A 23,001-nucleotide genomic window follows, 5' to 3' on the forward strand; every position below is an offset into this window, starting at 1 on the left:
CTGCGTTCGGCTCTGTGCTGACAGTTCAGAGCCTGGAACCTGCTTTGGATTCTGGGTCTCCCTCTCTCTCTGCCACCCCCCTGCTCGCTCTCTTTCTCTCTCTCTCTCTCTCTCTCAAAAATAAAATAAAACCTTTAAAAAATTAAAAAGAAGTTGTATCTGAGGAAATAATAAAATGGTTAAGGTCAAGGAGAGTCATAGCTTGAAGATTACAGATGAGTAGATCTTGGACTCCTATGAGGGCAAAACAGAAATCTGATCTCAGATCTGTGGATTTTCTTTCTTTTTCTTTTTCTTCTTTTTAGGAATCTTTGCACTCAACGTGGGCCTCAAACGCACAACCCTGAGATTAAGAGTTGCATGCTCTTCCAACTGAGCCAGCCAGGTGCCCCACAGATCTGTGGGTTTTCTTAACGTATGGGTAGGGGTAGTTCTGTTAACCTGTGCCAACAGTCCTTGTTCTTGTGCCTTGGCTATTACTGCCCCACCCCCATCCTGGTAACATACCTGTGTTTAGGCTTTAGGCCAAACATTTCATGGTCAAACCTTTGGTTCATCTTTTTCTCCCAAAAATTGTTTGCTAATGATTGACCACAGATCCTCAAAAGAAAATGTTTAAATCGAGAAGAGACTAACACATCAAGGGGATATCCATAGTCTGCTACACGATTCAGGATCCAAGACCCTCTCCTGGTGCTGAGGAAAACCTGGGGCATGGAAAAAAAAAAATGGTTTGCTTTTGCCATTCTCTGGCTCACGATCCTTTGATAGCACCTGCTCTCTTCAAGATTAAGTCCAGACTCATTCATCTCTCTTTTTAGTCCCTGCACGATCTTTGTTTTATTCTCTGCAGTTTTCCTTCTCAAACACTATGTGTACAATTAGATTAGGGCATTCACTAAGAATGTGTCTTGCTCTGAACCACCACTGCATTTCTGCTTAATGGCATTATGCCTCCTTGAAAAGTCGCCTATCCTCTTAATTCTCCAAAGCCTATTTATTGTTAAGATCCAGATCAAGTCTGCCTCCTCCGTAAGACACTACTGACCATTCTGGCTGACAATTTTCTCTCCATCCTCTGAGCTACTCTAGCACTTACCACCTGTCCAACTCATTTAAAATTATGGAGCAGTTGAGCTGAAAGCAATTGCACATCATTTAATCCAAAACCTTCAGCCTTTTTTGCCTTTGACATTGTTAGCACTATTACCAACACAAAACACCCCCAAAAACCCCAAAACAAACCCACACCTGTTATTTATCATTTATATCCATATTAAAACTTTTTACACTCATTTCTGTCTCTCCAAATGTGTTTCCTCCACGGTGGGGGGTCTAGCATACACATCTTCTAGTCTCCCCAACACATCATCCTCATTGTTTCCATTTATTGTTTCCATTTATTGAGAATTATGACCTGTAAGTGATTGTGCCAGGGCCTTTATCTATATTTTATTTAATCAATACAACAGTCCCTTGAGGTAGTTCTTCTTATCCTCATTTTATGCATGAGAAGATGAATAACTTGCCTGAGATCATACAGCTAGTAAATGAAAGGGCTGAATATCCAACTCAGGTCTGAGTCACCCCAAATCCTGTGCTGCTGAAGAATTGTTTCACTAACTGCTTAAAGGAAAAACTGTAGATCGCTAGTCAAACAACAGGAAGCTGATAAAGTTTTGATATTCAGTTACTTGGCAAAAGTACCTCCTTCTCTACAAGACTTTCTGGGGATGTAATTACCTGCTTTATGGTCTTTTGTCTAAGCTCTTCCATAAAACGGTGACCTGTCTACAGAGGGATGATAATGTACTTTACACATACCTTCTCACTGATGGTAACCGCATGGGCTCTCATTATTGAGCACTTTGACATATCATAGTCTAATGAGTATGCATGGTCCTAGGAATCACACAGCTTTATGTGCAGTCTGTATAACTTTTGTTATAAAAGTATATGAGTCCTATAAATGCTCAGAGTCTCAATTAAAAGGCTCCCTACATACAAAATTGTGACAATAATACATCGCAAGGCTGTTGTCAGAATTAGTGTTTTTGCAAAGGGTGTGGCATATGGTAAACATTCAATAAATGCTTAATGGTTATCATCATACTTCTTATTTCAGTTTTCTATCTATACCTAGTTTTAACACCATACTTCTAAGAAAAAATGGATTTATAAGAAAAAAATGTGAGGAAAGTTGTTTTATAAGAAACAGATATGTTCTCTTCACAAAAGCATTATACCACAAGAATTATTATACCAAAACTTCCTTGATATACTGAAACTTACAGATCCACTTAAATTTTTTGATTTACAAACAAATTCTAATAAATACAATTTAATACATAAAGCAAAAAGTTAGAACCTGGCAAGTGAGTGTCTTTGGCTTGCTTTGTGGGATGTCGGCACTGCCCCTGCCACGCAGACATGGTTTTGCTGTGCATTGTCCCGGCCATTCTCAGACACAGCCACCTTATCTCCACCCGCTCTAGATGCTTTGTTCTTTGGCAATCTACAGTTCCTCAGTGCATGGAAGTCTCAGCGCCCTTATAACTGACCATTCAACATGTTTGGATCCCTACCATATACCTTGCACAATCTTTGATCATTACACCTACACACATTTTAACCCTTTTTTTAATACCAATTTCCTGATAAAGCTTGTTGAATTGATGCATGGAATAACATATGAAATTACTTTTGTGGTGATGGATGGGGATAATACTGAGAAGTGTTATTGAATGGAGTTTCTGAGTAAAGGTCACTTAACAAAGTTGCAGCATTAAACTTCTATTGAAAAATAGTAATTTAAAACATATTTGTGGAGAAACACAGCTTAATTAAAGTTACTAGAAAATAACCAGACATTCCCCTATTGCCAATAAAGTTATGATTCAATAAAGACACGAATAACAAAATGTAACAATGACACATCTTTTTCTAGGAATTTACAATGAAGGCACTCTCTTCCTAGTTCAAAATCTATGATAAAAAACAAAACAAAACAAAACAAAACAAAACAAAAAAGACCTCTAGGACATAGAAATTGCTTTGGGTGAATGTCCTTCTGTTACTGAACTGTATGCAGAGCTGAGGCGAACTTGCATGTACCACAGTGTGGATGCTTTCCATACTGATATCCACGTTATCTTCGGAAAGATTAGACTGCTTCTTTTTTTCCATTTGGGGAGAGAAGAGGAAAATTCCCCCACCATCCTATGAGCACAAAGCCTTCAGCTAAACCAGTGTGCTTTCCTTCACGTAAGACTGTGGCACTTCTGCTGTCCTAAACAAGAGCCACACTCTGAAGGCTGCATTTGACCAAACTCCCCAAGGAACTGCATGGTCTTTAAAGTCAGAGGCACATTCAGAAGAGACAGCTGATTGGGATCACTGGGATTCTTTAGTGTGAGTTCAACTGAATGATGGGAATCTAACAGCGAATGTTGGCTCCCTCATATCATCAACATAATGTTGCCAACTGAGGTCACAGAGCCAAGCCCTGTGTTTGCTGCTATATGGGCTATACGAAGAGGTATTTATACTCTATGTTGGGTCCACATACATCTTCTTTGGTGAAGCAAAGTAATTTACTGATTCAAACCTGCTTGGCTGTGTGGGAAATTTCCACAGCCAGATCCCCTCCAGAATTTCCAATGCCAATTACAATGACTCTCTTTCCAGTGAAACTCTCTGGATTCTTATAGTCCCGGCTGTGGAAGTACTGTCCTTTGAACTTCTCAATTCCTGCAGGGGAAGGGAAAAGAATTATCCGATGAGGTTTATCTGCTGTCATTTGTCAAATCATTCATTCTGTTAGCGGTGTGTAGAGTTTAAGCACACATCTCCATATAGTCTCCCTTTACACAGCTGCACTCTTGCCTTCTGAATATATTTGCCTATTTTCTTTTCTCACAGTCTCAGAGCAGAATCTTGTGATTTCCTTATCATGAATAGTCAGCTTAACTCAGGATCTGTTTATATTTTGGACTTGTGGACTCCCAAATCCAAACTCCTTCAGAAAATCTCCATTATCTTTTGTCTTTTCATCCTCTTTAAATACCTACTTTTGGGGTGCCTGGGTGGCTCAGTTGGTTAAGCCAACTGACTTGATTTCCCTCAGGTCATGATCTCACGGTTTGCAGATCAAGCCCTGAGTCAGGCTGCTCCATGCCGAGGGTGAGGAACCTGCTTGGGGTTCTCTCTCTCCCTCTCCCTCTCTCTCTGCCTCTCCCCTGTTCATGTGTGCACACACACATGCTCGTGTGCATTCTCTCTCTCTCTTTCTGTCTCAAAAGAAATAAATTAAATACTTCCATTTCAATTGGAGTTTATATGTTTTCATATACTCTAGAATATAATAAATAGAGTGCTTTATTTTTTTCAAAATGAAAATCCAGGTCAAAGACTATAATTAACTTCTTTCTTGAAGTTTTAATTTCTTCCTTAGAAACTCAATATTCATTTGTTTCCTCAATTGCTGAAAAATCCTTCAACCTTCAAGTTCATGTTCTTTCTTTTGATCCTTAGAAAAACTAAGGTTGTTGTGAAACCAAAGATGGAGCCTTCTAATTTTTCTCTAGTCCCCGAAAATAATGTTATTTCTGCCTCCCAAATGGCAATAATCAAAGTCACCCCAACATCTTTCAGGGGAACATGTAGAATTATTATAAGCCCTTTTTTCATCCCAAGGTGGGAATCACTTAGACCACCATTTTCCCATTCCTCAGAGATCAGTCACGGGTATGGCACACAGGCTTCCCTCCTTGTAGACTACTCACCAGGGAAGCTTTCCAAGGGTAAGTGAGCATTGGTGTGATGGCCGGTGCAAACCATGACTCCATCAAAGACATTTACCTCCTTTTCCCCTTCAGATTCTGTAATTACCTCCCATTGGCCTGAAGTGGAGAAATCAGGCTGCTTCTTCACACTGCACACAGTGGTCTGAAAGAAAAGTGATAGCTACGGGAGACTGTAACCATAGCCTGTACAGTGGACATCTTCCCTGACATGTCTCTCTTTGCAGGGTATTAACACATATGATATCACATATGATATCACAAGTATGATATCACATAATAGAGCTAATGCAGGAATATTTAATTTTCATATTTCACAAATAAGAACTTTTTTGTTTGGGGCTGGGGTCAGAGTGAGAAAACTCCCGTGAGGCAGGCTAAATAAAATGGCAGGATAATGCCGCACTCTCCCCTGCTTCTAGAAAAGTGCAAATTACTAGTTCTCTTAGACCAGTACCTAAGATGTCATGCGACACTCGAATAGAACTTCGGCTTCTCCAGTGTTTCTGAGACACCCCATGCATTAAGTGCCTATTCCTCCCCTGACCTCCAGACAAGTCCTATTTGAAAGTTGTTGAGGGGTGCCTGGGTAGCTCTGGGGCACCTGGGTGGCTCAGTCAGTTAAGTGTCTGATTTCTGTGCAGGTCATGATCTTGCGGTTCATGAGTTCGAGCCCTGCGTCAGGCTCTGTGCTGACAGCTCAGAGCCTGGAGCCTGCTTCGGATTCTGTGTCTCCCTCTCTCTCTGCCCCTCCCCTGCTCATGCTCAGTCTCTCTCTGTCTCAAAAATAAATAAAACACTAAAAAAAAAAAATTAAAAAAGAAAGTTGTTGAGAGAGTAGATCCAAATAGTTCTCATCACAGGGGGAAACAAAAAGGTAGAAGATTTAGGCTTTTTGCCAGTTGTCAGAAATATCTGTGTTGTTGTTGTTGTTGTTTTGTTTTTTATGGCCATGGTTAAAGATGACAGAAAAATCATGGAAGACTTAACAGTAAGGAACCATTGGAGTGATCTAGTACAACCATCTTGTTTTACAAACAAGAAAATTTTTACAAACAAGAGACATCAAAGTTTAGGAACTTACTTGCCTGAGGTCACAAGTTGATTAGTGGTAGAGCAAAGACTAGAACTCAAATTTTCATTCCCCATTTCAGTGTTCTTTCTTCTACACCAGAGTTAACTTCTTGGCTTCCTCAATAAGTTCCCGATAACTGCTTCACTGGGTTGTTGTGATCACATAAAACTAATGCATCGGCAAGTACTTCAGAAAGTATAAAAGGCTAAGCAGTAGCAGGTAAGTTGTGGCGGACTGAGAAGGTTTTAAGTTCCCATATCTGTCAGTTCCCCTCTCTAACTGGGAAAACATTTCCCCTCATTTGTTTTATTGCAATTAAATAGTATAAAATGAAGGAATGGAACCATTCTGGCAGGTGGCTTCCAAGATCTGAAGCCCAAAATATACAGAAAAAGGACCTTTCCATGGATATATTTCAGGCACAGAGAAGACATAGGAATAGAGTTGTTGTCTGGATAGGATAGATATATGGGCATATTAAGCCAGTCTTTACTTGTAAACACTGGTAAATGAAACCACATTATTCATTTATTTGACAACTTCAAACACAAAGACACTCACAAAATTTCCTACCTTCAATCGAATATATTTTAGAAGATCAAATTCTTTGGCATACATCCTGAAATACTCCAGGACCTGGGAGTTGTGCATGAAGTTAGGATAATGATCTGGGATGGGATAGTCACTGAAGCACATCATCTCCTTAGAAGTATTGATGATCACTGATTTGTAAATGCTGGCCCTTCCTTCTTCAGGATTTTCCTACAGTAAATAAGAAGCATTCATAGCAACTTGAGAATTAACTTTATGGTTTATAAACAGTCACTAAACATTTGAAAAAGTTTTCTGAAAGAAATGCCAATGAAAAAGTTATACAGACACATACATCCCTTCACATCTCCAGGTATTTGTGCCCTTGGGTAGTCTCTTCCTCTTGAATCTGAGTGGTCTCTATTACTTGCTTTTGACCAACAGCATGAAGTTGGAATGATACCCAATAGCTTCCAAGACAGTCCTAAGGAGTCTTGCAGCTTTTGCCCTCTTTCTCTTAGAAAGCTTGATCTGGCAGGAGTCAGCAGTTATGTAAGAAGTCCAACTACCTTAAGCCACCATTCTGTGAGTAAGCCCAGGTCAGCCACATGAAGAGAATGTTTGGGAAACAGAGATATGCAGCTAGCCCTTGGAAATTCCATTTATCCCAGCTGAAGTTCTAAATATGTGAGTGAAGAGACCATAGCAGAAAATGAATTTGGAGACATCTAAACTATAATTTTCTTTAAAAAATTTTTTTTAATGTTTGTTTATATTTGAGAGAGAGACAGAGAGAGAGAGAAAGAGAAAGAATGTGAGCAGGGGAGGGGCAGAGAGAGATGGAGACAGAACCTGAAGTAGGTTCCAGGCTCTAAGCTGTCAGCACAGAGCCTGACGTGGGGCTTGGACCCATGAGCCATGACATCATGACCTGAGTTGAAGTCGCACACTTAACCAACTGAGCCACCCAGATGCCCCTAAACTATAATTTTCAAATCTATGTAGGATCACTGAAAATGGCCTATGATATAATTTTTAGTTAAAAAGGTAATATTACAAAATTAAATTCACATTCTCACCACCAAATGCATAAAACTATGTATGCATAGGGCAATTGTATACCTATGTCTACCCACATTTATATAATTATACATTGTATAAGTTCTCTCCTGTTAGGTAGTTCTCTCTGAATATATTTCACTTATTTATTTATTTTTAATTTTTTTAATGTTCATTAACTTTTGATACAGAGACAGCACAAGCAAGGGAGGGGCAGAGAGAGAGGGAGACACAGAATCGGAAGCAGGCTCCAGGCTCTGAGCTGTCAGCACAGACAGGGCTGTGCTGCCCAGCACGATGCAGGGCTCTAACTCACTGACCGCGAGCTCATGACCTGAGCTGAAGTCAGACACTCAAATGACTGAGCCCCCCAGTGCCCCTATTTCATTTATTTTTAAGTCAGTATAGCCTGAAAATAGGAAAAACAAGTTGATTTACTAAGGAGGTAGTATTTTTTTCTTCTGTTTTTGTGAAATGTTGTTTATATAACACCCGTACATGACTTTAAAAAAAAAAAAAGCCTTCAGCAAACTAAGAAAAGAGAAAATTTCTTCAATTTGATAAAAACAACTGACAAAATACCTACAGCTAACTTCATAACTTAATAGTGAGAAAATGGACAATTTCCCCCTACAATTGGGAACAAGGCAAAGATGTCCTCTCTCACCACTCATGTTCAACACTATACTAGAAATCCTAGTTGGTGCAATAAGACAGGAAAAGGAAATAGTGGCTGTACCAGATTGCATTCCCACCAACAATGCAAGAAGGTTCCCCTTTGTCCACATCTTCACCAGCACCTGTTGTTTCTTGTGTTGTTGATTTTAGCCATTCTGACAAGTGTGAGGTGATATCTCGTGTAGTTTTCATTTGTGTTTCTCTGATTATAAATGATGTTGAGCATCTTTTCATGTGTCTGTTGGCTATCTGTATGTCTTCCTTGGAAAATGTCTATTCATGTCTTTTGTCCATTTTGAAATTGGATTGTTTTTTGGATGTTGAATTTTATAAGTTCTTTATATATTTTGGATACTAGCCCTTTATCAGATATGTCATCTGCAGAAATCTTCTTCCATTCTGAAGGTTGCCTTTTAGTTTTCTTGATTGTTTCCTTTGCTGTGCAGAAGCTTTTTATTTTCATGAGGTCCCCAGAGTTTATTTTTGCTTTTGTTTCCCTTGCCTTAGAAGACATATCTAGAAAGAAGTTTCTATGGCTGATGTCAAAGAGGTTACTGCTCATGTTCTCCTCTAGGATTTTTATGGTTTTATGTCTCACATTTAGGTCTTTAATTCATTTTGAATTTTTTTCTTTAAAAAAAATTTTTTAAACATTTATTCATTTTTGAGAGTGAGAGAGACAGAGCATGAGCCGGGGAGGGGCAGAGAGAGAGGGAGACACAGAATCAGAAGCAGGCTCCAGGCTCCAAGCTGTCAGCACAGGGCCTGACGCAAGGCTCGAACTCACGAACTGTGAGATCATGACCTGAGCTGAAGTCGGACGCTCAACTGACTGAGCCACCCAGGCACCCCTTGAATTTATTTGTCTGTGTGGTGTAAGAAAGTGGTCCATTTTAATTCTTTTGCATGTTGCTGCCCAGTTTTCCCAGCACCATTTTTGAAGAGACTTTTTCCTGTTGGATATGCTTTCCTGCTTTGTCAAACATTAATTGACCATATAGTTGTGGGTTCCTTTCTGGTTTTTCTATTTTGTTCTATTGATCCATATGTCTGTTTTTGTAGCAGTACCATACTATTTGGATCACTATATATATAATATATATATATATATATTATATATATATATATATATATATATATTCAATATAACTTGAAGTCTGGAATTGTGATGCCTCCATTTTTGCTTTTCTTTTTCAAGATTGCTTTAGCTATTTGGGGAAAATAGTATGAAGGTTCCAATAAAGTTCCAATAATAGTTAAATAGAACTATCCTATGATACAGCAATTGCACTACTGGGTACTTATCCAAAGAATACAAAAATACTAATTCAAAGGGATACATGCACCCCAATGTTTACAGGAATGTTATCTACAGTAGCCAAACTATGGAAATAGCCCAAGTGTTCATAGACTGATGAATGGATAAAGAAAGTATGGTATGTATGTGTGTACACACACACACACACACACACACACACACACTGGAATAATAACCATAAAAAGAATGAAATCTTGCCATTTGCAACAATGTGGATGGAGATAGAGAGTATTATGCTAAGTCATAATGACATAATCAAAGAAGTCAGAGAAAGACAAATGCCATATGATTTAACTCATATGTGGAATTTAAGAAGCAAAACAAACAAGCAAAGGGGAAAAAAAGAGAGGTAAACCAAGAAACAGATTCTTAACTACAGAGAACAAACTGATGGTTACCAGAGAAAAGGTGGGTAGGGTGATGGGTTAAATAGGTGATGGGGATTAAGGAGTGTACTTGTCGTGATGAGCAATGGGTGTTTTATGGATGTGTTGAATCACTATATTGTTTACCTGAAAGTAATATTACACTGTATATTAACTAACTGGAATATAAATAAAAACATAATAAATAAACAAAAATAAATAAAGTGGCATTAAAGCAAAAAAAAAAAAAAGGAAAGGAAATAAAAGTATACAGATTGGGATGAAGAAATAAAACTATTTTATCCATAGGTGACATCACTGTTTATGTAGAAAATCCCAATGGATAAAAAAAAAAACAAAAAAAACCCCACAACAACCTGGAACTAATAAGCAAGTATAGCAGGGTTGGAGGATACAAGGTTAATATACAAAGCCAATTACTTTCCTATATGCCAGAAATGAGTGATTGGATTTAAATTTACAAAAAAAATACTATTTACAATTGGACCCACAAAATTAAATACTTAGTCATGAATCTAATAAAATATGTGTAAGACTTATATGCAGAAACTATAAAACACAGATGAAAAAAATCAAAGTTCTAAATAAGTAGAAAGATCTTCGGTGCTTGTAGATTGAAGGACTCAACATTGTTAAGATATCAGTTCTTCTCAAGGTGATCTATAGGTTCAGTGCAATCCCAACCAACATCCCAGCAAGCTATTTTGTAGACAGTGACAACTTGATACTAAAGTTTATATTGAAAGACAAAAGGCCAACTTTGTCCTTAAGTGTATACTGTGCATAGTGACTTTCTTTCAAAGAGTAGAGTATGGGAAGGAGTGTATAGTATGGCAAGGGAGAAAAAAAGACGAGGGACTTTACAGTGGCAAAATCTGACAAACCCAAGGTCATCAAGGTTAACATCAATAGTGGTAAGTCATATTGAGACTACATACTACTGATGTGATACAATGAGAACGTTACTTTACCTCTATGGTCTTCTTCCCCCAAATCCATAGCCGCAGTCTAACGGTGACAAAAACATCAGGCAAATCCTGACTGAGGGACATTCTATAAAATAACTAATAATCCTCAAAACTGTCAAGGTCATCAAAACAAGGGAAGCCTGATAAAGTGCCTAGGTGGCTCAGTGGGTTAAGTGTCCGACTTCAGCTCAGGTCATGCTCTCATGGTTTGTGAGTTGAAGCCTCGTGTAGAGCTCTGTGCTGACAGTGTGGAGCCTGCTTGAGATTCCCTCTCTCCCTCTCTCTGTGTGCCTGCCCTGCTCATGGGAACCCATGTGCATGCACTGTCTCTCTCTGTCTTTCAAAATAAATAAATAAACATTTAAAAAAAGGTACAATGTCATCCTCATTTATCACCTGGGAAAGCTGGGGTAAAAACTATAAGGAAAAGGTCTCCACACCAATTGCAATGAGAAATAAGTAATGGAGAGCTTTATTGAGACCACAGACCAATAAAAGAAGAATCTCTGGATGCACTGACATCAGTATTTGTTAAAGTTTCCCAGGTAACTCTTCACAGTACAGCCACTGCTGAGCACCACTGCTCTATACCCTCTTTGAAGTGCTTCTGTATTCATTCATCTTTTTTTTTTTTTTTTTTTTTTGGTGGGAAGAGAGTTAATCAATTTAAGAATTATTTATTTATTTATTTTTTAATGTTTATTTTTGCGAGAGAGAGAGACAGAGCGCAAGCAAGGTAGGGGCAGAGAGAGAGGGAGACACAGAATCTGAAGCAGCCTTCAGGCTCTGAGCTGTCAGCACAGAGCCTGATACAGGGCTTGAACTCATGAACTGGGTGGCTTAACTGAGCCACCCAGGTGCCCCTAAGAATTTTTTAAAAGCTACTCATATAAGGGTATTTATTACTTAACTTTATATTTTAGGGATGCCTGGGTGGCTCAGTCAGTTAAACACCCGACTCTTGATTTTGGCTAGTGTCATGATCTCACAGTTCATGGGATTGAGCCCTTCATAAGGCTATTCACTAACAGCGTGGAACCTGCTTGGGATTCTCTCTACCTCCCTCTCTCTCTGCCCTTCCCCTGCTTGTGCTCTCTCTCTCTCAAAAATAAATAGGGGCGCCTGGGTGGCTCAGTCAGTTGAGCATCTAACTTCAGCTCAGGTCATGATCTCACGGTTCGTGGTTTGAGCCCCACGTTGGGCTCTGCACTGACAGCTCAGAGCCTGGAGTCTGCTTCGGATTCTGTGTCTCGCTGTCTCTCTGGCCTCCCCTGCTCACGCTGTGTCTCACTCTTTCTCAAAAATAAATAAACATTAAAAAAAATTTTTTTAATTAAAAATAAATAAAGAATGTTTTTATATTTTAAATTAACATTTATCAATACACCACATTTTACATTATATTGTATACACATGGTATCTTTCTTTATATTACATATATATACACTCTGTTTTTTAAGATACTATTTTTAAGTAATCTCTACACCCAACCTGGGGCTCAAACTTACAACCCTGAGATCAAGAATCACATGCTCTACTGACTGAGCCAGTCACACACCCCTACATATGCTGTTTAGAGCTTTACAACTGGAAATGTAGTTCTCAGATTAGCAGCATCTATATAACCTAGGGGCTTATCAGATATGCAGTATCTTTGAAGGAGCACATGCACCCTAATGTTTATAGCAGCACTATCAGCGATAGCCCAAGTATGGAAAGAACCCAAACTGATTCATCGACTGATGAATGGATAAAGATGTGGTATATATGTACAATGGAATATTACTCGGCCATCAAAAAGAATGAAATCTTGACATTTGCAATGACATGGATGGAGCTGGAGGGTATTATGCTAAGCAAAATTGGTCACAGAAAGACAAATATCATATTATTTCACTCATATATGGAATTTAAGAAACAAATGACGAACATTTGTTTCTTAAAAGGGGAAGGGAAGGAAAAATGAAATAAGATATAAAAACAGAGAGGGAAGCAAACCCTAAGAGATTCTTAATTATGGAGAACAAAGTGACAGTAGCTGGAGGGGAGGTGGGTGGGGGGATGGGCTAAATGGGTGATGGGCATTAAGGAGGGCACTTGTGATGAGCACTGGGTGTTATATGTAAGTGATGAGTCACTAAATTCTACCCCTGGAACCAGTACTACACTATATGTACACAACTAACTTGAATCTAAATAAAATTTTGGAAGAAAAAATTTAAGAAAGAAATGCAGAATTTTGGCAGCACTCCAGATTAATGAATCAGAATGCATTTTGGCAAAATCCCCAGTGATTCATATGCACATTAAAGTTCGAAAAGCACTGCTTTGGTATGCTTTAAGGATTTAGAAAACTCAGATTGACTAAAGACTCTTTTTTTTTAATTTTTTTAACGTTTATTTATTTTTGACACAGAGAGAGACAGAGCATGAATGGGGGAGGGGCAGAGAGAGAGGGAGACACAGAATCGGAAGCAGGATCCAGGCTCTGAGCCATCAGCCCAGAGCCTGACACGGGGCTCGAACTCGCGGACCGTGAGATCGTGACCTGAGCTGAAGTCGGACGCTTAACCAACTGAGCCACCCAGGCGCCCCTAAAGACTCTTAAAAAAGTATTTTCCAGCATTAAATACGTATTAAATCCTCAGCATTCATAAGGAGTTTATCATTTTAAAGCTATTTCACTCCTAAAGTAATATTAAAGTGTGAAGAATCAAAAAGATACATTTCCCATTAGCACCTACTTTCCACTATCAGTCTAATCTAATGTTAATGAGGAGACCAAGAAATGACTGAAATTAATGTCTTGAGAACTTATAAGTAATTATTACTGCAAAGTATTCAGCAATAACAAGAAGAAGGCAAGTGGAGACTGAATCCTACTCCTGTTTTGCAAATGGAATGGAGACATAGGAAAAGAGATGGGAGAGTGCAAGCGACAGTGTCTGAGAAGAAAAACATGTATGCTGAATCTCTAAGACCTATCACAAGAAAAAGAAAATGGCAGCCCTGAGTGCCCGATGTCTTACTGGACACGTGGCAGCAATGGTAGAATTCCAAAGTGCTTGGGATGATCCTATGTGTGAAACCCCCAGTGAATCACAGAAAGGTTTTGGGGGCGAGGAAGCAGGACTCCAAATAATAAGCAAGGGGGTGGTAGAAACAGATCTCAGAGGAAATTCTTGACAAAACAACATTGGCATGTAAGAGATGTTTATTTCCAAATTAATGGATGTTTATAATACCTCAGGACCCACAACGGTATAAATGTGGAATATATGAGAATGAAAGTCTCTATTTCCATAAGCATTCTTTTTTTTTAAATGTTTGTTTATTTTGAGAGAGAGAGAGAGAGAGAGCCTGCACGCTCGTGAGTGGGGTGGGAGCAGAGACAGAGGGAGACACAGAAAATCCCAAGCAGCTCCATGCTCTCAAGCGCAGAGCCTAACACGGGGCTCAAACCCACAAATGGTGAGATCACAACCTGAACTGAAATCAGTTCACCACCCAGGTGTCCCTCCACAAGCATTCTAAGCAGCCAATCAAGACATTGTGCTTCTCAAGGAATTAAAAAAAAAAAATTTCTTAATGTTTATTTATTTTTGAGAGAGAGACAGAGCCAAGCAGGGAAGAGAGAGGGAGACAGAATCCGAAGCAGGCTCCAGTCTCTGAGCTGTAAGTGCAGAGCCTGATGTGGGGCTCGAATTACAGACTGCGAGGTCATGAGCCGAAGTCAGAAGCTTAACCGACTGAGCCACCCAGGCACCCCACGGATTTATTTATAAAGCATAAATATATTTGACACTTAACATGTGCCAGGCATTACACTTGGCTCTAGAAATATAGTGTGTGTGTGTACATGTATGTATATGTGTAAGTATATTACATACAATATAATAATGGGCACAGATGTAGTCTGTCTTAACAGAGGTTAGAGAGTTATGATGAAATATAGCTTATTTATTTTTAAGGAAGCAAAGCCCGATGCAGGACTTGAACTCATGATCCATGAGATCATGACCTGAGCCAAAGTTGGACGCTTAACTGACTGAGCCATCTAGTTGCCCCTCAAGTTAAGTTTTTAACAGAGAACAAGTTTAAACCACTTTGGAATTAAAAGCCAGAAACCTGATAATCAGGTAGAATGGGGTCCTGAAGTGATTTCATGCCTGATCAGTCATTGCCAAACCTGGCTGTGATGCTTACCAAAGACACCAAAAGCTTGGGCCCCACTCCAGGGTCTCTGAATAATAATAATAATAATAATAATAGGGGCACCTGGGTGCCTCAGACATTTAAACTTCTGACTCTTGATTTTTTTCTGCTAGTAGGTACAGACACAGGATTTGAACCCAGGCTGTGATTTTAACCTCTATACTAAGTTCTGGCTGGATTTCAAAAGTATGATTTTCTACTAATTACCAAACACTAATTAACAGCCTTTTCAGCTTGTGCCCAAAACTAAGGCATGGGGGTTCTGCCAAGGAGTATTCACTCTAGGTCTGAATAAGGACTATTGTCAAATAGAGTTTGTTCCTCAAGATAGAGTCAAGATGCTATAAAGCCATTTTTAAGCAGTTGGTCAACATTGTCTTCTTTTATGAAATCTGAAACACATCTGGACACCTTAATGCCATTCATTGGTTTAGAAAGTGATTTTATTTTATTTTTTAATGTTTGTTTATCTTTGAGAGACAGAGACTGAGTGTGAGCAGGGAAGGGGCAGAGACAGAGGGAGGCAGGCTCCAGGCTCTGAGCTGTCGGCACAGAGCCCACCCAATGCAGGGCTCAAACTCACAAACCATGAGATCATGACCTGAGCTGAAGTCAGACGCTTAACCAACTGAGCCACCCAGGTGCCCCTAAAAAGTGATTTGAAAAGCAAACCCAAATGCATGCCACTTTGAAGATCAGTAAAGGAGGTTGGTATTCTTTGGCATATAATTATTTTAACTATCTTTTAAGTAGATGATACCTAAACTTAGTAACAAGTTGTAGGACTGGATGTACATATTAATAACTCAATTTTAAAACTGAATATATGCAAGGACAAGAAATCCCAGTCGCAGGCACCCTCTGCCCTCTTAAGACAGGCCGTGAGTTTGAGCCCCGTATTGGGCTCTGTGCTGACTTGGAGCACACAACAAATATATTTATGCTTTATAAATAAATACTTGGAGCGCCTGGATGGCTCAGTCGGTTAAGCTTCTGACTTCGGCTCATGACCTAGCAGTCCATGATTCGAGCATCGGGCTCTGTAACATCGGGCTCCGTGACATCGGACTCTGTGCTGACAGCTCAGAGCCTGGAGCCTGCTTCGGACTCTGTCTCCCTCTCTCTCTCTGCCTCTCCCACCGCTCATGCTCTGTCTCTCTCTCTCAAAAATAAGTTATGAAAACATAAAAAAAGTTTTTTACATTGAACCAGAACTGAAAGAAGGAGAGGGGACGAGAGGGGAGTGGAAGGATCATAAAGTTAGAGAGGACTGAAAAGGGGATCCCCGGAAGGAGTTGTAAGCAGGTATTTCAAGATCACTTACTTATTAATGCAGACCAGGAGCAACCACTCTAAATTTTCTAACTACTTTACATTTTCTTTTCTTTTCTTTTTTAAAAATGTTTATTTATATGAAACAGAAAGACGGAGAGGAAGTGCAGCAGAGGGGCAGAGAGAGGGAGACACAGAATCTGAAGCAGTCTCCAGGCTCCGAGCTGTCAGCACAGAGCATGATGTAGGGCTTGAACTAAGAACCGTGGGATCATGTGAATGACCCTTCACCAACTGAGCCACCCAGGCACCCCACCACTTTACATTTTCTAATATTTGTTATTTTTTTACACTCCACCCTCACACTGCCCACCTGCAAGATTGTTACTCTCTTTCAGATAGCAGCAAAACTCATTAAATGAAAATGATCTCTGGGGCATTTTCATAGACATCAGTAAAGAAACCTGTGTCCTATTTTGCTGCCAGCATAGGGAAAGAAGAACCTGAATAGCACCTAAGGTGGTAGCAGCTGAGAAGAGGTCAGCAGGTTGAATTCTTCCAAGTTTAATCATTGTTAAACCCATCATATATTTGCTGATGAAAGATAAATATCTTGTTGTTGGAGGAGGTCATCAATAGATGATGATCACTGGTTGACTAAAAGGCTAGGCTTAGGCAGTTGGAGGTTCCTCACCCCTTCTCCTATATTTGGGCAAATCTCCATTGAATTCTGGGTAAATCAGACAAGTGCTGAGGGGAAGGATCAACTGGCAACCAGTAAGCCAATCCTTGCAGACTGGTAACTGTGAAACAATATAAATTGCCTGTGGGGCACAAGGAACTAGGAGAAGCAATCCAAAACTGCAGTAAGTGACCATAGTGCTTTCAACAGCCCAACATTGCCAGTGAAAGAGTCAGATGGCTCATGGTGAATGACCGCACACTACCTAGAATTGAACAAGGTAGTGCGTCCCCATCCAGACAGCTGTGCCCAACGTTGCCACCCTCTTAGATACCTTGGCCAGAGTCCTAGGAGTGCACTGTGCTGCACTGGACTTAGCAAATGTCTTTTTTCAGTATACCCCTGACCACTGAGTCACAAGACCAATTGGCGTTTACATGGGAGAGGCAACAATGGGCCTTCCAAGTGCTTCTCCAAGGTTACCTGCACAGCCCTACCCTATGTCATGGGATGGGAGCCTGATACCCACCCTGGTCTCCTTCTCCATATCACTAAAATGGGCCCATTACCTTGATAATACAATGTTAACATGGGAAGACTTGCTTCTGCTGCAGGACACCCTGGAAGCTTTATTGGAGAGAGAGAGGATGGGCAGTGAACCCACAAAAAATTCAAGGCCAAGACATCACTGTAAAGTTTTTGGGAGTTGTCTGGTCGTATAAGACTTCTGTTGTCCCAGATAGGTGCAAGCCTATCCAACCCCTAAGAATGTGAACGAGATGCCAGTTTTTGTAGGGATTTAGGGGCTTTGGAGGACCTTTATTCCCCAGCTGATACAGTGTCCCCTTACCTTATATCACCTGGTAAAGAACAGTAAGACACCCCCCCCCCCAACTGGGGATCAGAGCAGTAAGCTGTCTTTGAAAGGCCAAAATGCTAGAAGGCAGGTTAGTTCTGAGCATCGCTCAAGCAAGACTGCCATTTGAATTAGATGGGTCTGTGACTCCGGAATATATGAGCTGGACACTGGCAGAAACAAGAGAAGGGGAGAGTACTCCTAGGAATTTGGGTCAGCTCTGGAAGCAGGCAACAACCTGACATACCACCATAGAGCAACAGCTCCTATCAGTGTACCAAGGTCCCCTTCAGGTTAAGCCTCTCACTAAGAAACAGCACATTGTGGTAAGAGCTTCCCTACCTATGAAGGGATGGGTTGAAAATACGTTCCATTGACCCACCTCTGCTATGGCTCAAACTCCCACTGTGATTGAGTGGCATGCCTGTTTGCAGCAGAGGAGCACCCTGTCCAGCAGCCTACTAGAAATGCAGGTACAGTTAGGACCTGTGGGGTATATCGATCCTCCAAGTGCCCCTGCCCCTATACCTGTTGTGTCCCTGTAGCCTGTGGGGAGGTAGTGGGGAAATTTTGGCTGATGTCTGGTACACAGATGGGTCTAGTCCAGGAAATCCCTCTGTGAGGACTGCAGTTACTACTTAACCCAATAATGACACCATCTGGATGGAAACAGGAACAAAGAACAAAGTTCAGCAGCCAGTGGGCTGAACTCAGAACAGCTTGGCTGGCGATCAATCGCTCGTAAATTCTAGCTGTTAATCCTTTGTTAACCCTTTGCACTGACAATTGGATTGTTTTAAAGGGATGAGACCCATGGCTTGGACATTGGGAAGCTGAGGGGTGGATGATCATGAATAAGCCCTTGTGGGGATCAAGATATGTAAAAAGACGTTTGGGTCTACCTACAAGGGGCTGTGGTACAGGCTGTCTTCTACATCCCTGCTTATAAAGTATGACATCCCCTGGCAATCAGGAAGCTGATACCTTAGCCCGTATTGCCCTTGAACTACAGTGACTCATGTTTTGTGTGTTCTAAACAATGCCAAAGGTAAATACCAAAGGAATCTTGAGTCACCCACCAGTGTTCTCAACCAGTATGGGACTGGCAAATTGATTATATCATCTCCATCCCTCTGTGTGAAGGTTGTACATATGTCCTGGTTTGTGTGGACACTGGCGTCTGGCCTAGTCCAAGCTTTCCCCTGGCACTATGCAAACCAGGCTGCCACCATTAGGGGATTATAGAAACTGAATATCATGTATGGATACCCTCATCAGTAGATGTGATGGTGGGGGGGAGGGTCCCATTTCAAGGGTCATGATGTGCAAGACTGGTCAAAGTCATGACAGTGAGGAGTGCCTGGGTGGCTCAGTCAGTTAAGCATCTAACTCTTGATTTTGGCTCATGGTTTGTGAGATCAAGTCCCACATCGGGCTCTGTGGTGACAGCATGGAGCCTGCTTGGGATTCTCTCTCCCTCTCAAAATAAATAAACATTAAAAAAAGAGTCTTGACAGTAAAAAGAGGTTCCTGCTTCCAAGCAGCAGGGTTGGTAGAAAGGAAAAATAGAATATTAAAGGAGCAGATGACATTACTAAAGGAGCAGATGACTAAAGGAGCAGAATATTAAAGGAGCAGATGACATTCCAGGCATTAACACATTTTCATGATCAACCAGTAAGACCTGTTGCCCCAACTCATACCAAGGATCAACAAGTTATGCTGCTGAAAACACCAAATCCCATCACACCTGGGAAAGGCATTATCTACTGGAATTTGCAGTGGGAAGTTCTTCTGGGATTGGTGGTTATTTTGCACTCCTGGGTGAGGAGGAACTAGTCAATCTCCTCTGGGATCCCATTGTTCTGCTATAAGCTTAACCTGTTGTTGAAACATACTATACCTGCAATGGAACAGGTACCATTAAAAGAGGGGGAGAAGATGGGGGTCTTGCTCTGGCATAACCCACCCCTAATCCATCTCACGCCTGACAGTGCCGCCTCCCCTGGCCAACATGGATGGTATACATGACTTGGTCAAAGTCCTAAAACTGTAGCCACACTAACATCTAAAGATGAGGCCTTGGCATTCTTGTAGCAGGGAAACACCTCCCCATACAATTTCCTACTAAACATCTGTTTGACATCAGACTCTGCTGCTCCTTTGGTGTCCAGTTGCAGGATGGGCACCTGATGGAAATACCTTTCTACAGTGGGCCCACTCCTATGTCCAACAAAGAAGTCAATCCAACCGATGGGTATGTGGGCAGCTGCCCCCCTCTAGCTCCTCAGGCTTGCCACGGTGGGTATCGCCCTTCCAGGAAAGGGACTAAAAGGCCCTAACACAGTACATTAAGAAGGATGAGCTAGGACTAGCACTCTTGATTTCATCTGATGTTACCAGTACTAATCTGGAAACCTGGCCCATGGCACACACGATCAATAACACTGGGCATGGGTCTTCTTTTTCTATCAGTTAAACTACACATTTATTAAACTGCTGAATGGGTTGGTTCTAGAAATACCACCACTGAGCCAGATCTGGGATGAGTTTATGGACATTCGAACACCTGGGCACCCCTTTATTAGGAAGAGAAAAGTCATTCTAAACAGAACCAACCCAGCTGTAACAGGAATATGAGATAGACATCATGGGAACTGTGTAATCATCCTGTCATATTAAGGGAAAGTGACTGGTTTGGCACTGATTGGTCACATCACCCGGGTATTTATTGGGGAGCCACCCAAAGGGGCTCAGTGGTTGTGTGGCACAAATCTTTGGCTATGGCTCCCACCTGGGTGGTGGGACCACTGCACTGTGGGTTTTCCCTTGGCACAGGGGAGAATCGCCCCCCTCCTCACCACCATGGTAACAATAGTTGCCAATTTCTCTCTTCTCAAGACTAGGTAGGTACACCGTGTCTTTCACTGACATGGATTATTTGGCTGTGGCTGTTGTCTTTGTTTCCTCCATTGGTTTGGCAGATGTTATAGCACATATAGATGCCCTTACTAAATTCATCCAGGAAATATTAAATGATAACCAACAAAACTTGTCCTTACTGAATACTGAAATATCTCTAGTGAGAAGAACTGCCCTCCAAAATAGAATGGCTTCGGGCATTATTTTTGTCTCAAAAGGAGGCACCCGTGCCATTATCCGAACAGGTATGCTGTGTGTTCATACCTGATGAGTCTGCTAATGTATCGCCTTTACTAAATCACATGAGAACACAAGTGAATCCCTGAAGGAGCCACCCCCAAACTAGGGAACTTAATAAATCAGTTGTTGGAATCATGCAGCTCTTGGTGGAAAAAATAATTGTTTTGAGAATCATTATCTTAATCTGTGTTTTCCTTTGCATGTAACCACACTGTTGCTATGGTATCTGCCCCCCAGTGCAGACAGACACCAAATGAACCACCTCCGTGATACTGAAACCCCTTGCTGACTGCTTAGGGGACACTATGGAAGAGGGGATTGTGTGACACTCCCCCCCCCCCCCCCGTAAAAGCTGGTCAGGAGAAGTGGCATGTTGGGAGGAGGTCATCGAGAGGATGTGACCACAGGATGACCAGGAATTGGACCCTCAGAGACTTCTTGGAATGTGCATTCTGCTTGCCTTCCTAGTGATGTGGTGTTGAGACCATATGCATGGTACTGATGGAAGCCAGTTGACGCCTCTATATGAATTTTTAACATGTGGTGGGTGCAGAGATCTACGTGTATTACTGCTGCCCAGGACAAGCCTCATATTTAAGGTCCCTTGCTTATTTAAACCTGCCACCTACCAACCTGGAGTGGCCTGCCACTTTTTTGGGTCTTTCTGTGTGCTCAAGTTTCAGATTACACCTGGGGAGTTCCTGAGGTTGCAAACTAACACTCCTGTGGGGCCCTTAGTGGCAGAGAGGTTTACAAGTATTAAAGAACCAGGAGACTTACCTGGAACCTCCAGAGTCCTCCGATGTCATGAGTCCTTTCAAAACAGACTGGTTCCAAGCCTTCTTCCAGGCAGCACTTGATAGAAGAGAGCCCGCTTGCACCTCCTCCAATCACAGCAATTCTTTTCTTGGTCATGGTCTCCAGATGTCTTCACCAGGCTGGATCAATGTAACCTGTCCAAAAAAAAAAAAAAAAGGGACAAAAGACAGAAAGCACACATCAGTTAACACATTTCGAGGAAGAGAGACCTTGGTCTCTGCATCCAAATAAATGCTGCCTCAACAAGTGCTTTGGGGGAAGCCAGATTCTGCCTTCCCTTTGGCTGTAGGGAATGGCTGCACAAGGGATATGGGAGCCCTGCGTTGCAAGACCCAGAGCTGAGAGCCCCACTGCGGTAACCCATCTCACTGTCTTTTGCAGCACTTGGCCGATCTTTCAGCTGTCATGCAGGGGCTACTCTGCCCTTCAGCTGTTATCAAAGACATATAAAGCAACCGAGTGCAAACAGCAACAGCCAATGGGGAGGAGCCATTCCTCTCCACCTCCTTCCAGCCAAAGCCCAGCCACTCAGCGGCACCCACTCCCTCCTGCAGCGAAAATATAATGTGGGCCAACCCTGCTTTGGACAGAAAAAAATCCTACAACCTTTATTTTTCAGCTGTGGCCGCCCAGACACGCAACTACGCTCCCTGGAGACAGAGTGGCCCTGTGTCTCTATCCATCCCTCCCCGCCCTTCCACATCCACTTTTAACTTCCTGGTATCTGCCTTAAAGTGACAAACTCCTCCTGGTGAAGGGAAACCAGCGACAACCCCAAAGCAAGTCTCGCTCTAAAGGCTTGAGTGGAGAACGCCTTTCAGGAGATCTGTTAAAACAGACCCCAGCACCCTCCTTCCCCCTCCCACCCCACTCTCACATCACAGAGTGGCTCTTTAGTTCCCCGCTGGTGGTAGAAATTTACTTACAATACCTGTGCACTGAGCTGGCTGCTGGCGTTCGGTGAGAAAGGGATTGTTTCCTCCTTAGAGGAGCTTATAGTTTAGCAGAGAAGTCCAAACATAAACAGAATTTCAATAAAATAGAAAAACTTTTTAAAAGTGGTTTCTCTCACACAGTTACATATGTGATTAAAAACATAAATATCCACTTTGAAAATAGAACTTGAGGGGCGCCTGGGTGGCTCAGTCCGTGGCCGAGAATCTGACTTTGGTCAGGTC

The 23,001-nt window shown here is 41.5% G+C and overlaps 1 protein-coding gene across 3 annotated transcripts in view; it reads right to left on the bottom strand.

The window, feature by feature from the left end:
* Window positions 1–22,777, bottom strand: part of FMO5 (flavin containing dimethylaniline monoxygenase 5) — a 34,824-nt gene extending 12,047 nt beyond the window's left edge. Inside the window, exons 1-6 of one of the 3 annotated variants that reach the window (XM_030325827.2) lie at window positions 22,193–22,270; window positions 21,785–21,957; window positions 6,451–6,639; window positions 4,785–4,947; window positions 3,608–3,750; window positions 508–707 (exon numbers count right to left, since the gene is read on the bottom strand). In XM_030325827.2, coding sequence (XP_030181687.1) covers window positions 508–707; window positions 3,608–3,750; window positions 4,785–4,947; window positions 6,451–6,639; window positions 21,785–21,919 — 830 coding nt within the window. In that variant the 5' untranslated portion in view covers window positions 21,920–21,957; window positions 22,193–22,270. Of the gene's footprint in view, window positions 1–507; window positions 708–3,607; window positions 3,751–4,784; window positions 4,948–6,450; window positions 6,640–21,784; window positions 21,958–22,192; window positions 22,271–22,429; window positions 22,491–22,754 lie in introns of those variants that run through there. The other 2 variants (XM_030325829.1, XM_030325828.1) reach the window with 2 other exon arrangements.
* Between the last annotated feature and the right edge of the window lie 224 nt (window positions 22,778–23,001).

This window comes from Lynx canadensis, chromosome C1, assembly GCF_007474595.2.
Source record: "Lynx canadensis isolate LIC74 chromosome C1, mLynCan4.pri.v2, whole genome shotgun sequence".
Taxonomy (NCBI): Eukaryota; Metazoa; Chordata; class Mammalia; order Carnivora; family Felidae; genus Lynx; species Lynx canadensis.